Here is a 14,608-nt window from a genome sequence, read left to right on the forward strand (position 1 = left end):
CTCCACAGCCCCTGCCCTGGGCAGAGGCAGCGGGATGAGCCTCGTTGTGCTCGCCCCCAGTCCGGGGGGATCCTTGGGGACAGCACGAGGAGCTCCAGGACACACCACACAACCCAGGGCATCACCCCAGGGCTGCCCAGGGACACGGGGTTCACGACCTGCTTGTGCCAGTGCGGCTCCAGATCTGCTGAAATTCCTTCATCGCCTGATAAGGAGCTCGTGCCAAGGAGCAGGGAGCGGAACAAGCGGGACAGAGGGCTGGGGGCAAACGCTGCCCCTGGACGTGCCGAGCAGCCCCGCGCCCGGAGCAGGGCAGGGCCTGGCCCTCCCCGGGGAGCCCCCAGCCCAGCTGCGCCTCCAGGAGCCCTCCCTTCCCCCGAAACGGGTCCAGATTTCACAAGGTTATGGAATGGCATCCCTGAAATTAGTTCACAGTTGTCTCCTGACGCACCAGCAGTAAAAACCAACCCAAATTACCAGAGGCTGCTGGTTCCTTTTCTGTGTCACAGGCACTATTAAAAGCTCGCTCGCACAAAGCACCAGGGAGAGCCGCCGCGGAGCCAAGCTGTTCCTGCAGCTAAGCAGGATGCAGGAGCCACGTTCCACACATCTCCGGGGCTGCTCCGGCTGGGAACGCCGGCAGGGACCCAGCCTGGCTCGGGCAGGCTGCTCCTGGGGGGCAAAGCACACGGATGCAGGCACGGAGGAGGATGCGGGGATGCCGCGCGCCAAACGCAGCCCCAGATTTTGCCCCAGTCCACGTAACACAGCCCACCCCAGGCCCCAGGACACCGGGATGGCCGGAGCTCGGTGCCCGGCACACCGGGAAAAGGGCCCTTGCACAAGGAGCCTGAATCAGGGCTTTGTTACCCAACATTGCACAACGCCAGGGAGAAGATGAAGCAGCAACGATCAAGTAAGGAGCTGAAAAATATTACAAAATCTTAATCCCCCCCGAGACCCTCGAGGGTGCTTTAAATACGGAGAGAAATTGCCTAATTAGCTTTTTTTTTTTTCTTTCTTTTTTTTTTAAATGGATAATTGCCTTCCTGAGCTTTCAGAGGCAGCTTAGCAACCTTTTAACAGAGGCGCAGCCGCGGCGCGGAGCGGCAGGACGGGGCTGGAAGGGGTTTTATCCCTTTCCCGAAGAGCTGCTGACAGTAAAACCTCCAGCACCACAGGCTGGGGCTGTAATGGGCACTTGGGTGTCGTTAGGAAAAACACGATTCCGAGGCCGCTGGTCAATACGTGTTCACATAAAAGGCCAATGTTCTAATATTCATAATCCCCGGGCCCACGGGGCAGGGCTTTAATGAAAGTCTCTCCAGTTCTGGGCTCCACAACATCAAAGAGGCCAATAAAACTCCTCTCACACGCTGACAGGCAGGAGGCAGACGGGGAAGGCAGCGCTGGGGAAAGGCCCTGCGGTTTGCCTTGGATGGGGCAGCACGGGAAAGGGCACGGAGCAAGCCTGTGCCCAGGGAGGGGGCTGAGCATCCTCTCACCCAGAGGCACTGATGCACCTTGTGCCTGGAAGAAAGAGTCTGGAAGAAGCCAGGAAAAGGGCTGGGAGCATCACCCTGCAGCCAGGAAAGGAGCCTGGAGCAGCACCCCGCAGCCAGGGAACCCTGTGCCAGGCAGGGAAGGGGCTGAGCACCCAGCAGCGGTGCCCAGGGAGGAGCCGTGGGATCCTGCTGCAGCCCCGAGTGCGGAATTCAGCCCATCCGGAGGGCACCCAGGTGCCGGGGGCGGCCCAGCCCGCATCCTGCGCCCCTGGAAGGACAGGATGCAGCTGCTGCGCCGCGTTCCAGGCGGCAGCTCCTGCTCTGCAAAACAAGGCGGGTGAGGACGAGGGGGAGCCGCGGCGGGGGATGAAGGGCACCATTTAACGCCTCTCATTGCTAGTCAAGCCGACATCCTGCAGAGGCACAGGGAGGCACGGATCCAAGGAATGGCAGCGGCAGCTCTCGCGGGGCAGCCCCACGTCCACCCTGCAGGTCCTGGTCCCCCTTCTCTGCTCGGCTCCATCTCCCCCCTTTCCTCCTCCCCGGGGACGGAGCCCCCGCTGGCAAAGGGACCTCAGGGACAGCTGAGCTTTCCCTCGGAACTGCACGGCTCCTCCCTGGGAACTTTATGACCCGGGAGCACTAAACCCGCCTTCCTCCCGGGTGGGATTATTTAATCCAGCAGCACTCAGAGCTGCTGCTGGCTCGGATGATCAGAGCCTGGCATCCCGCTCACGCCGAGAACGGGAGAAGATTCAGCAAACTCCAGCGGACCCCGTGTTTTATGGGATTTTTTATTTTCCCAGTCAGAACACGTGTCATTAGCGATTCCTCCTGAAAGGAGCAGCTGTTCTTTGGCCATTACTGCTCCAAAATTAACCAAGACGGAAGAATTCAATCGCATCCCTCCTCCAGGCCCTGCTGAGGGCTCCATTAAGGGACTGGGAGCGTCTTTTGCTGGGAGTTCACCGGCATCCGCGTGCCTGGGAAGGCACACGCAGCCTTGAGTAAGCCACGAGTAAAAACCACAAGTAAACTCCACCACGGAGCAACCCCAGAGTGAATGTTATCGGCAGCAGCACCGGTGTGGGAGACGCTCCAAGCTGCCGGGCAGGAACCCAGCCAAGAACCAGGAGGGAGGATAATCTCCAGAAGAGCCAGCCCCTTTCTCCCTTCCGCTCTCAATCTCCATGAGGATATTTCAAGGCCTCCAAAGAACAAAAAAAAAAAAAAAAAGAAAAAAAATAACCCCGCAGGAGCAGAAGGAAACAAAACTGAAGCGAAGGAACAGGACGCGGCAGGGCCGAGGGGCAGCGCGGGGTCAGGCGGCACCTGCGCGCCACGGCCTTGCTCCGGAGCAGCTGGGAAAGGGAGGAGCGGCCGTAATTCCATCAGCAAACAAATAATAAATAACAAGAACCAGTAAACAAAGCTGAGGCATAATCACAGGCTTTGTCAGAGCGAAAGCAGAGTCCAAATTTATACCCTCGGCACCAAAAAAAGAGGCAGCTCCCATAAATTTCCTTACCTTCGAGGGTGATGGATAGCTGGTCCTTGGGCTGGCAGAGGGGGAGAACAGGGCCAGGAGGGCACTGTACTCATCCCAAATAAGGATCCCTCCTCTGTCCCTCCAGGGGATCCCAGGCCTGCACCACACCTTTCCCTTCCCAAAAGAACAACTCCCACAAAGTACCATTGGCAGTCACAGCGGCTTTTCCAGCAGACAAAAGTTCAGCTTTCCTTGGGAAAAGGCCCCAGGAAGCTGGGAAGAGGCACAGAGCTGCCTGGAAATTACCCTGCTTCTGCCACACTTGAAAAAAAAACCAAACCTTCTCCTTCTTTTTAAGAGGTGAAGCTGAGAACAGGGCTGGGAAACCCAACTCCAGCAAGCACATACCTGGAAGCTTGACCGAATCCTGGTCAATTCTGTTCTCCTCTCTGCCCAGGTGCTCCAAGCCCACTGCTTCTGTCCTCACAGGGGTGTCCTCGGTGGCAGACAGGGTGGTGTAGGTGCTGATCACCAGCATTCCCAGCCCAATCCACAGGATAATCTGCACAAAGTGCCAGAGGGACAGTGAGCACAGGAAATCCAACGGGACTGCTCCCCACGGTGCCTCCACAGCATTCCAAGCTCAGCACAGAGACACGTGTTAGGGAGAGAAATGTCAGAGAAATGTCAGGAAAGCCAGTTGCTCCTGGCTGAGGTTCATATTTGGGTGCAGTGCCATGGGAATGGGAATTTCAGAGGCTGGAAGCTGTTGGAAAGGCTTTGGAAGGGCTCAAAAGTGAGTGGAGTGAGTTGGAGAGGACACAGGGGTAGGAAAATGCATGTGGCAGACACAAGTCCTGCTGCAAAGACACATTCCTTGGTATTCCCAGCATGAGAATTCCATGAATTTGGGTCTGCCTGAGCACAGAGGAGCCTGGCCTGGTTACAGCCCCCAACCATTCCAGGGAGCTGCTGAAAAAACCCTGGCTTTTGAAAGCAAGGGTAACATGTCCACACACAGGTCCTGGTCCCAGGGCTCAAGAAGCTGCTGAGAAATGACTCCCTGATTCCCAGAAAGCTGAGATCAAACAGGATAAAAATAGAAGGATGGAATCTGGATCCCGTGAAGGGAAGGGCTCCTGGAATTTCTCTACCTCAAAAAGGAGAAAGTGATGAGCAACAGAAGAATTTTTACAGCTTGTTATGTGATGACAAATTGATCTAAAAGGATCTAATTCCACATGAGTCATAGGAAGTGTTTGATGGCACTTGGACAACCTGGTCTAGTGGAAGATGTCCTCGCCCATGGCAGGAGGTGGAACTGGATGAGCTTTAAGGTCCCTCCCAGCCCAAACCATTCCACGATTCCATGACTCCCAATCCTCAGTGTGCAGATTTACACCCCAGTTCACAAAAAGCACAACAGAAAGATGCTTCTCAGTGTGGGGAAAAGCAGGAACGGCCACAGGGAGCACTTCTACCACTGGAAGCTGCCAGGAAACTGCAAATCAAGGGGAGAGGTGAAATTGGAAGGAGGAATTAAAACATTGGCACTTCCAGAGGGGGAGGAGGGGCCGATGCTTTCCTCACCCGCCTCGTGCTGAGGGAGGTCACCCAGAAATGGGAGCAGAGTGGTCAGAGCCGGGCCCAGGAGACCCCGGAGGGCCCGTTCCCAGCACACCCCGCAGACAGCCCGACGCCTTCGGAAGGAAAAGGCTGGCGGGACGTGGAGCAGCTCTGGATCAGGGGCAGCATGGCCAAGGAGCAGAGGCCAGACCTTAGAGCTGCTGCAGAGGAAACAGGAGCAGAATGTGCTGCCTGCCTTGCCCGGGGTGCACAAAGAGCAGATATCCTGCCATCCACCCCCCGGGCAAACGCCGAGTCAGCAGGTCCTGCACCGCTGCCCTGGGCTCGAGCTGCTCCACTTCCTCCCCTCCCACAATCCACAGCCCCGGCACAAATGCATTTTGTGCCTGGGAGGCTGTTCTGGCACCTTCCAGAAACAACAGCGGAGAGGAAGAGCGTTTCCACAAAGAGGATCTATTCTGGTGCCACAGGAACCAGGAGCAACGTGGGAGAGGAGGGAACTGTAGGAAACGGCTGAAAACATGAAATGCTTTAAAAGGATTTTTGTTGTTTCTTATCTTAGTGGGGAACCAGGGGCTCAAATGGCTCGGGCTGAAACCCCTTTGATTGTTGCACATTTGGAGTTCAGCTGCGAGCTCCCGGAGCAGCGGGTACGGGCACACGTGGCAGTCGGGGACAGGCTGGGCTGTCCCTGAGCTGCCCTCACCCAGCTCCCCCCTCCTCACCTACCCCCTCCCCAGCTGAAGACCTGAATAAAGAGGGCCATGATTTGGCTTAATTCCATGGAGATGCTCATGACATGGAAAAGCAGGCGGTTTGCACTCAGGGGACCACCAAGGCAATCGAAGGAACGGGAGTGAGGGCTGCAAGGACCCGGGTGCTCAAGGAACCAACCCAGGCAGAGGAGCCACCGATCCCCACAGCATCCAAAGATCCTGGAGCGAGGGGAGCTCAGCACTGCAAGGCACTGCTGAGCCAAGGTCTGGTCCCACGGGAATGATCTCCCCCAGACCCAGAGATCCCAGGGAGACCTTTCTGCAGAAGCTCCTCTCAGCATGGACAGGGTGAGAGGCCGTGGACAGCCCCGGGGCAGCTCAGCATGGCAGGGCCCATCTCCCGGGAGCCACGCTCCGAGCACAGCCAGGAACTCAGGACAGGAAATTTACGCGGCCGTTTCCTCGGCAGGTCGCGCTCCCTCGGCCCTCCTTCCTCCCAGAAGATGATGACTCCAACTCTGCACAGCAGAGCCATCAGCTCAGCCCTCCTCCTGCAGCCACGGGGAGCAAACACACCGCGTTTGTGTGGCGTGACGCCATCCCCGTCCTGGACACCGAGCGTTCCGAGGGACGGAGTCATGGCGAAGGAATGCGGAGCCCTGGTCGCTGTCAGCTCCCCCCTCAGAGATGCTGTGTTTGGGGGGCTGTACCCCACCCCTGATGTGCTGCTGGGGAAGGTGTGCTGGCCCCTGCGCTGCCAGGGAAAGGCAGAGGGAATCTCTTTTCCACCCGCACAGGAGCGAGCCGAGGGGTCACTTCCTGACCTCGGGCAGCTCCTCTTCCCCAACTGGGACAACAGCAACTCCGGCCTCCCTAGGAGGGGCCTCTCGGACAAGCTTGTGTCAACACTGGGAAGGCAACACCTTCCTGTTGGCAGTTACACACTCTGTTCACAGACCCCCACACGCCCTGCGGCAGCCCTGCCAAAGCCGGGGCTCCCGGGGAGCAGCGGGACGCAGACCTTTACAGGAACAGATGCTTAACCACAAGAAAGGGAACACTCTCCCTGCTTCACTCACAGCACTGTGTGCCTGACTCCAGGCTTTTTAACTGCTCTGGGATCTGCCTTTCCAACCTAACCCTTCCAACCGGGGCACTCCCAGCCCAGCCTGGCTGAGCAGCAGCTCCAATCCTTCCCAGCTCCTCAGAAGAAGCCCTTTGCTGGCCAGCAAACATCTGCCCATTTTCCTCCCCCACCTGAAATCCTCTTCACTACTTTTAGTGCAAAATCCCTGTTTGGTAGCCTCAGTTTGCACCATCTCCTGTAAAAACCTGGCCCCCCATGTCACCACCTGCCCGACACTGGACGCTGCTGGGTGCCAGATAAAAGCAGCCAGTTCTCAGCAGCACAAGAGCCAAGATAACCCAGAGAAGTGTAAAAGCTGGCACTGAGGTTTGCTGCTCTGATGCAGGGAAGGAGGGAGAACGTCCATGCAGGCTGTTTGGACAGGGACAGGAGGAGAAGGACAGCTGAGCCCAGGGCTGGCTCCTCTCCCCCCGCCCGCCACCTTCCTCAGGAGCTGACTTTGATGGAGTGGAGCACCTGATCAAAGGAGAGCAGGAATGAAGGAGGAGACCAAAGACAGAGCTCCAGGGAAAGAATAAATGAGCCTTTGCAAAGACCTGGAGGGAGGAGGAGAGGGTGGGCTCCGAGTTGGGCTGTGGAGGCGGGGAGGTGCTGAGCAGGGCGGGCAGGTGTGTCCTCGCTCCGAGCAGGAATGCAAACCTGACAGGCAATGGATCACTCAGGGAAGGCTGGACAGCTTGCTGCCAGCCCCTGGAGAGGTAACCCGGGGCCTGATGCTTTAGATAAGCCCTTCCTCCTTTGTGGGGATTTCTGCAGGACAAACATCTCCCTCAGCCGCGTGACCGGGTTTGGGGTCAGGCATTGTGAGGGCCCCAGTGTCCCACCCCGAGCAGCCGGGCTGAGAGCTCAGCCTGTCCTGAGTGCAGCCTCGAGGCACTGCAGGGAAACACTCTGGCTCAGCCGGAATAGAGAGCAATTCTTGAAAGTGCTCTTTGTTTCCCTGAAAAACCCAGGCTGGCATTCAGACTCCTGCTCGGGGTTTCACTCAAAGAAGTTCGGAGCTAAGTGTCAGAATTCAGAGTGAAAGCTGGAAAGTTGGACTATTTCCTTGTGTCAGGGAAAGCACAGGGAAGAAAAAAAACACACCCTGCTTAAAAAATTCACGTAGGTTTGCAAAGCCACAAGTCATTAAGCACAGAACAAGCCACCAGTTCTGTGGGCCCCACAAAAACGTGCTGCTCTCCCCTGCTGACTCCACACTGTTCCCAAAACCTTCCTCCCAACCCAGCACTGTCCTGACTGGGAATGTTGGGACAGAGGCCTGTGAAAAAGGCAGTGGGTTAAATTATTGTCAGGAAAAAAAACCCCAAAACCTGTTAATTTCAGCCCACGGTATTTGCAGGAGCAGAGAGATCAAGCCCAGCAAAGAGCCACTTTGTTTCGGTCCCTGAGGAGGCCAATTCAAACTGGAGCAAAAGGAAAAGTTAAACTTCTAACAGCCTCTGAACGACCCCAATCCCTCAGAAAATCAATTCCTGAAGCAACACCTCTATGTGTGTGTTCCTTTTTACTATTATTTTGGTTGAGAGCAGAAAGCTGAGGGTCGGCAGCACAAACCGCATCGTGGAGCCCTGTTTGTTTTACCCAGCCCGGGCAGGTCGGGATGTGAGGCTTTAAGGTTTTACAGGCTGCCTGGATTTCCTCTTCTGAGGATCCAAAACCTGAATCCCACCAGGAGGAGGACTGGAAACAGCATTTTATGCACAAAATGACTGTTTCACTTGCTGCTGGAGGGACAAAAAGAGCTGGTCTTCTAGCTTGGGCCAGCAGCTCTGCCACTGTCTGTGCATCCCTAAGTGGTGGACACCCACCCAGAACAGCTCCACCTGTACTGGGCAGACTGGAGGGGGAGGCTGGAGGAGGTGCTGAGCAGTTTCTGTGCTGCAGCCAAATGAAGCACGTTCCCAGGCTCTGCAGAGGGCTTAGGGGGATGTCAAGCAGCATCAGCACTGACCTGTGAACAAAGCGCATTCTTGTGGATCTTCTTGTAAATAAGAGCTGGGCAGATGAAACAAATGAGGCTTCCCATGGTCGCACCTGTCAGGCCCAGGACTGTTTCCACTGGGGAAGAAGAGGAAAAGTCAGCAAAGGTCTTTTCCAGGAGTGCCAGAGCAGCAGCACGGGACAGCTGCCAGAGCCCCCGGGCAGGATGGGGTGTGAGTCTGGTCGCCCCAGCCAGGAAAACAAATTACAGAGACCAGAGAAAGCAGCCAGCCCTTGTTCCCAGCTCCCCACTCACCATTCGGGATCATGATGCCTCCGACCATGGTTCCAAACACAACAGCCAGCGTCAGGGCTTTGAACCGGAGCGGGGGCATGTAGCCCCCAGCAGCGAAGGTGCCGTCCTTCTGCTGGGAGGGCAAGGGTGGAGGGGGAGAGCTTAGCTCTGGTATCACAGTCCCCAGACCCTCAGCAAATCCCTCAGCCCCCCAGCAACCCCCTCAGCAATGCTCCAGTCCCCGTGCAGGGACTCGGAGAGCAGCCCAAGGCCAAGGGCAGGAGGAAGGAGCTCGGGGGTGCAGGAGGAGGGAGAAGGCACAGGGGAAGAGCTCTGGCTGTGCTAGGGAGAGGTGTTCCCCAGCAGCTCTGGGAGCAGGGCCATTCCTGCTGCCACAGGAGCAGCTCCTCTGACTGGGAGACACCCCAGGGAGAAGGCAGGGGAGGATGGGTGCTGCTGGGCAGCTGCTGGAGGAATTCCAAAGGCCCTCTGCTTCCCATCCCATCCCACCTCCCGAGTGGGAGGTGTGGAAGGCAGAGGCCCCAGCGTGCCCTGCAGACCCGGCGGATCCCAGCTCTGCTGCTGCACAGATGGGAGAGGAAGGCAAAGCGACACCTTCAGAGCCCAGCCAGCCACGAGCCTGAGCCCAGGCGAGATCCAAAGTGTTCCCAAGTGTTTCCAGCGCTTCCTCCCCTGCACCCGCTGGCTCTCACCGACCGTCTGCCCCCATCCTCAGGCCCTCCCAACGTGAGAAAAGAGCCGGGGGCTTCTCACAGGCAGAAGTGGCAGGATTTAGAGCTATAAATTGCTCAAGTTTTATTTCCTGCCTAAGAGGTTTCTATTTATGCGGATACACAAAGGCCTCAGAACATTCCCACAATCTCTCACTGTTATTTGCTGAATCCCATCGGCGCGCTCCGTGCGCACAATGCACAGAGGAGAACGCGCCACTGCCACAAGGGACTCACAGTCTCCAGCAGACAGACCAGCTTCAGTCACAAAGGCTGGCTGAGGAGCTGGCCCTGGGAAAGGTGGAACGTGTGGGAGAGGGCTGTATCCCATATCCCACTGCCCGCCCCCGCACCGGGCCCGCACCGCAGCCCGGGAGGCGCTGGAGGAAGGGGACATCCGAACCCGCAGGGGAAAGGGCTGCTCCAGGGCTGCTGACAAAGGTGCTGGCTGAGAATAATGCAGCAGGAATGAGCAGGCACACAAGGAAGCAAGAAGAAACGGGGCTGGGCTGGGCTCCGAGGCCGGGAACAGGAGCTCAATGAGTTGGCCAGCCAAAGGACAGCAGCTGGAGCAGCAGGAAATGAGGAGGCTCCGCTGCTTCCAAAAGCTCATTTCTCCCTCTTTCTGAGGGAAAGAACCACCCTGGCTCTGAGCTGTGTCATGTGTCTGTGCCAGAGCTGGAATCCCCAGCAGAGCAGGGAGCAGCAGGCACAGGACATGGGCTTTCCACTGGGAACTCCAGCCCTTTGGCCCATGGAATTCCTCTGCAGAGAGGACACGAACCTCCAAGTGCCAGGGATTGACCACTGAGCAGAGCAGGATCTAGAGATGGCCACAGGCCTCTGCTGCACTGTCACCACACCCTGGGCACTGAGGTTTTCATGGGAGGTGAGGCTTTGTCCCTCTGGACAGCAAGTACCTGCCACATGCCATTATCACCAGAGTCTCACGGAGCCAAGGCAGGTTTGGGGCCCAATAAAGAGCCACAAAAACCCTTCAAAAATCAAGTTTCACACCGAGGCAGCCCTGGGATCTTACCTGCTGCTCAAAGAGCAGGGTGTTCAGCGCCTGTCTGCAGGGCAGGATCATCATGGGGAACCCCACCGCCACCGACATCATGAATCCCACCCGGATCATCTCCGTCACCACGTTGGAAGGGAAGTTCATCAGGACGTTCCCAGCAATGGCCTCGGTGTAACTCACGTAGCCAAAGAAGCCCACCTGGGGAGGGGAGCGGGGTTCACACCTGCTCCTCACAGCGGGGCAGGACAGTGAGCTCCCATCGCAGCAGCCAAGTGAGGTCACTTCCACTGCAACCTGCCAGCAGCCCCAGCACCCCAAAACCTGGGACAGGTCATTAATCAAGAGTGGGATCTGCCTAAAAGGAAGTTTCTCATCAAATGCAGGGGTTTTCCTAGAGGACACACTTTGCTTGCTGCCAGGCCCATGGATTGTCCCTCTCCAACAGAGGGGCTGTCACCATTCCCTGCAGCAGCCTGGCTCATGGGCCGTGGCTCTCCTCAGGAATTATTAACCCAGTTTTATTAACTGCTGCCTTATGAGGCATAACTTCCCTCACAACAGGCTGGAAAAAGCTCTCCCAAACTCTGGGTAGCAGCTCCAGCTCCAGATTGGGCCCAGGAAGAGCTGGGCTTCCACTCTGTCTCCATCCAAGGAAACGTGCTACTCTGAAATCTTGGATTCTCCCAATGCCCCCTGTGCTCTTGGGTTCATCACCTCCCACCCAACTCTGCTTTCAGCACGATGACTTATCTGTCAGAATAAATACAGATAAGCAGAAACCAGCCCCAGCTGTAGATAAATCCTCATCCCTGTGGCCCCTCCAGATTTCTGGCAAGGGAAGAGAAGGGGAAGTTCCTACCATGATGTAAAAGGTGGTGACCACGTTTAGGGAAGAAGCGAATATGGAGCTCATGATTTTGACAGACGGCTCATCCAAGCTGTCGTAAGTAGGCAAGACCTGACTGTAAAAAGGGTAAAAATATTTAAGGAAACCTGCAAAAAAACGGGAGAAAACCCCCAATCCCAGCCCATTCCCTACTTCAGCCCAGCAGCAACGAATCCCTGACACCTTCCCCCTCTGGAGCATAAACACCTGCTGCTATTCCACAATTTATACTGCTAATGCCAAGAGATTTCAGAACACTCATAACTTTTAAGTGTTGCAAAAATATTCCTGCTCTCCCCACCCCACCACGTGGAGAGAAACGTGTGATGTAAACATTCGGGTTCAGAGAGGGTTGCAAAATGAATGACCGTTTGTTCCCGGGGCCGCGGGTGGCTCGGGGCCAGCCCCAGCGCCGGAGATTATTGTTCTTGGAGCTCTCCGTGCTGATAATTAAAGCAACACAGTGTTTACAGAGGAAAAGCGGGAAGAAGGTTGGAGCATCCCACTGTCTGAAGGAAAAGTTAAACAAACAAACCCCAGCCCAGCGCCTGTCCTACTTCAGCTCGCTTCACAGAAAGCCGGGAGTGCCAATTCCCTGGGATTTGGGGTATTTACAGCCTTGGAAGGAGTGGGGAATGTCCTTTGTGACATCAGGTGCATATTTTAGCACTCATTAACCTCTTGTTAGTTTAATTCTAGGGGCTGCATCCTGGAACTCTCGGGAGAAGAGGGGGGAGCGTGCAGGGAGATGGGAAGGGATGTCCCCAGCTCCAGAGGGCACCAAGCCATTCCCAGGAATTGTGTCAGGCTGAGGCCAAGCAGAAAGGTCCTTAACCCTTAATCCCAAGGGAGGCCGAGCATCTCAGGCTCCAGGACACCGGGGCTGGAGCTACCGGCAGGGAGCACAGCTGGCTGCCCTGGGATTTGGGATTCCCCCCTGGGAATGAGGAGACTGGCTTGTCTGGGATTTGGGATTCCCCCCTGGGAATGAGGAGACTGGCTTGTCTGAGATTTGGGATTCCCCCCTGGGAATGAGGAGACTGGCTTGTCTGAGATTTGGGATTCCCCCCTGGGAATGAGGAGACTGGCTGCCCTGGGATTTGGGATTCCCCCCTGGGAATGAGGAGACTGGCTGCCCTGGGATTTGGGATTCCCCCCTGGGAATGAGGAGACTGACTGCCCTGGGATTTGGGATTCCTCCCTGGGAATGAGGAGACTGGCTGCCCTGGGATTTGGGATTCCCCCCTGGGAATGAGGAGACTGGCTGCCCTGGGATTTGGGATTCCTCCCTGGGAATGAGGAGACTGGCTTGTCTGGGATTTGGGATTCCTCCCTGGGAATGAGGAGACTGGCTGCCCTGGGATTTGGGATTCCTCCCTGGGAATGAGGAGACTGGCTGCCCTGGGAATCTCTCCATTTCGGATCCCTCCCTGCCCTCTCAACAGCCACCTCCAGCTACATTCCGGCCTTCAGCCTCCAAGGGAAGGGTCCAGCCAAACATTCAGGCTTGGGAAGGAAAAAAGAAGGAAACAGGGAGGCTCTGCAGTGTGTGGGATGGTTAAAAAGGTGATTCAGAGGTTAGCAAAATTAAATCTACCCAGCTGAGACTATAGAGATAAACTACATAGAAAAAGAGGAATAAAATATATAGAAGGCAGGTAGAGAGAGAAAGAGAGAGAATAGAGAGATGGAAAGAAATAAAAAAAAATATATAAATATTGTCTGGGCTGGGGACAGGGTATTTTCCTGATGTTTGGAAAAAACACACTGCTTGAGATTGGGTTTGCCACAAAAGTGCTGCCATGGAGCCCACATTTAGGTACACACAAATCCAAACCAAACCATTTCCCTGCATTTCCAGTTCCCAGGAAAATTGTGCTGGGTACTGTGTGGCTTCCATAAGGAAAAAAAAAAATAAAAGGGATTTGTAACAAGGTAAAGCTGCAAGAGAACACAATTCCCTTTGCCAGTTGTAATGGAGACATTAAACAGCAAGCCTGGAGTGTGCTGGGGTAGGATCTGAGCTGCCAAGAGAGCCAGTAAGTGGGAAATGATGATTTGGATCTTGGAGTGGGTGTAAACACAGCAGTCTGAGCAAATTTTATCTGTCACATTCATTTACTGTTGGCACGAGACCCATTTGCTGGAACTACACGGGGGAAGCCCAGCTCTGCCAGGCTTCCAGAGGAGGATGGTCCTTCCAGAGGGGGCCAGTCCTTCCCGTGTCCAGGGCTGGATTTACACTGCTTAGAGCTGTCACGGCTCTGGCCAGGCACGTGCTGTCCTGGTGCAGCAGGGAATGCTGCTGGGAACAGCCTGGCCTGCCTCACCTTCTTCCACTTGGCAGCAGAAACCCTCACAAAAACAGGGAACTGGAAAGGTGGAAATTGCCTGGTCTGCTCTCACCTCCTACCATGTGCCACTAAACCCAGGGAACTGGAAATGCAGGAACAACCCTCCAAAGTCAACAGCTGTGTGATGTTTGGAGTGTTCTCCAGGAAATTCGTGGAAGCAGAGCAGCCCCCAGCATTCACTGCTCGGGTGGGGGTCACACAGCCTTTCCTGGTGCTCCAGCCTTCCCTTCAAGAACCAGGGGAATTTCATCCCTCCTGCAGCTGCACCAGAAGCTCCTCAGGAGCTGTTTGGCTCCAGCGGTCTCATGTTGCTCCATTACAAGAATTCCCAGGTGAAATGGGATAACAAAAGGGTCTGGCTAACAAAAGGGTCACGACTGAATGAGAGGCTGAACTTCAGTGAGCTGTAAAATACTCTGATGAAAACAAACCACCAAAGCAGATGGTATCTACCCCTTGCAGATCCTCCTGACCCTGTGCCCTCACACAAACTCAGGGCAGGGACAAGTGCCAGGGCTGGGAATGGCAGGTACTTACGACTGACAGGCAAAAGACATTCCAAAGATGGGGATGCAGCGGAAAATGCCCTCCCAGCGCATGTAACTCACTCGCTGCAGCCACTGCCCGCTGAAGAGCCCGTGGTTGAAGGAGGACACCACAACCTGCAGCCAGGACACAGAGCAGCAGTGAGGAGCCAGCCCCAGACAGCTCCAGGGCAGCAGCAGTGCCAGGCTGGGATAAGCAGCGTGTGACAGCTCTGCTGGGAGCAGTTCAAGCTGCCAGCACAGCCCCTTCCCAATCCCCAGCTCCACATCCCACCCACACAGCTCCCAGGGCCACCAAGGATCCCAGGGAGTATTTCAAGGGATCGATGACATCCCCCCCTCGTTTGATGCCGTCAGACATCGCAGCACACACCAGGGTGGGACAATTTCCACCCTCACATTAACT

General features: G+C 55.9%; 1 protein-coding gene across 4 annotated transcripts in view; it reads right to left on the reverse strand.

The window, feature by feature from the left end:
* SLC38A10 (solute carrier family 38 member 10) overlaps window positions 1-14,608 on the reverse strand; it is a 30,600-nt gene that overhangs the window by 8,758 nt on the left and 7,234 nt on the right. For 3 of the 4 annotated variants that reach the window (XR_009279009.1, XM_058852035.1, XM_058852033.1), the window contains exons 6-11: window positions 14,195-14,319; window positions 11,277-11,379; window positions 10,433-10,615; window positions 8,684-8,795; window positions 8,399-8,505; window positions 3,403-3,556 (exon numbers count right to left, since the gene is read on the reverse strand). Coding sequence is in view for 3 of the 4 variants with exons in the window: in XM_058852035.1 (XP_058708018.1) it covers window positions 3,403-3,556; window positions 8,399-8,505; window positions 8,684-8,795; window positions 10,433-10,615; window positions 11,277-11,379; window positions 14,195-14,319 (784 nt within the window). In the remaining variant the exon portion in view is untranslated. The remainder of the gene's footprint in view (window positions 1-3,402; window positions 3,557-8,398; window positions 8,506-8,683; window positions 8,796-10,432; window positions 10,616-11,276; window positions 11,380-14,194; window positions 14,320-14,608) is intronic. The other variant, XM_058852034.1, reaches the window with a different exon arrangement.

Source organism: Poecile atricapillus, chromosome 17 (assembly GCF_030490865.1).
Source record: "Poecile atricapillus isolate bPoeAtr1 chromosome 17, bPoeAtr1.hap1, whole genome shotgun sequence".
Lineage (NCBI taxonomy): Eukaryota > Metazoa > Chordata > Aves > Passeriformes > Paridae > Poecile > Poecile atricapillus.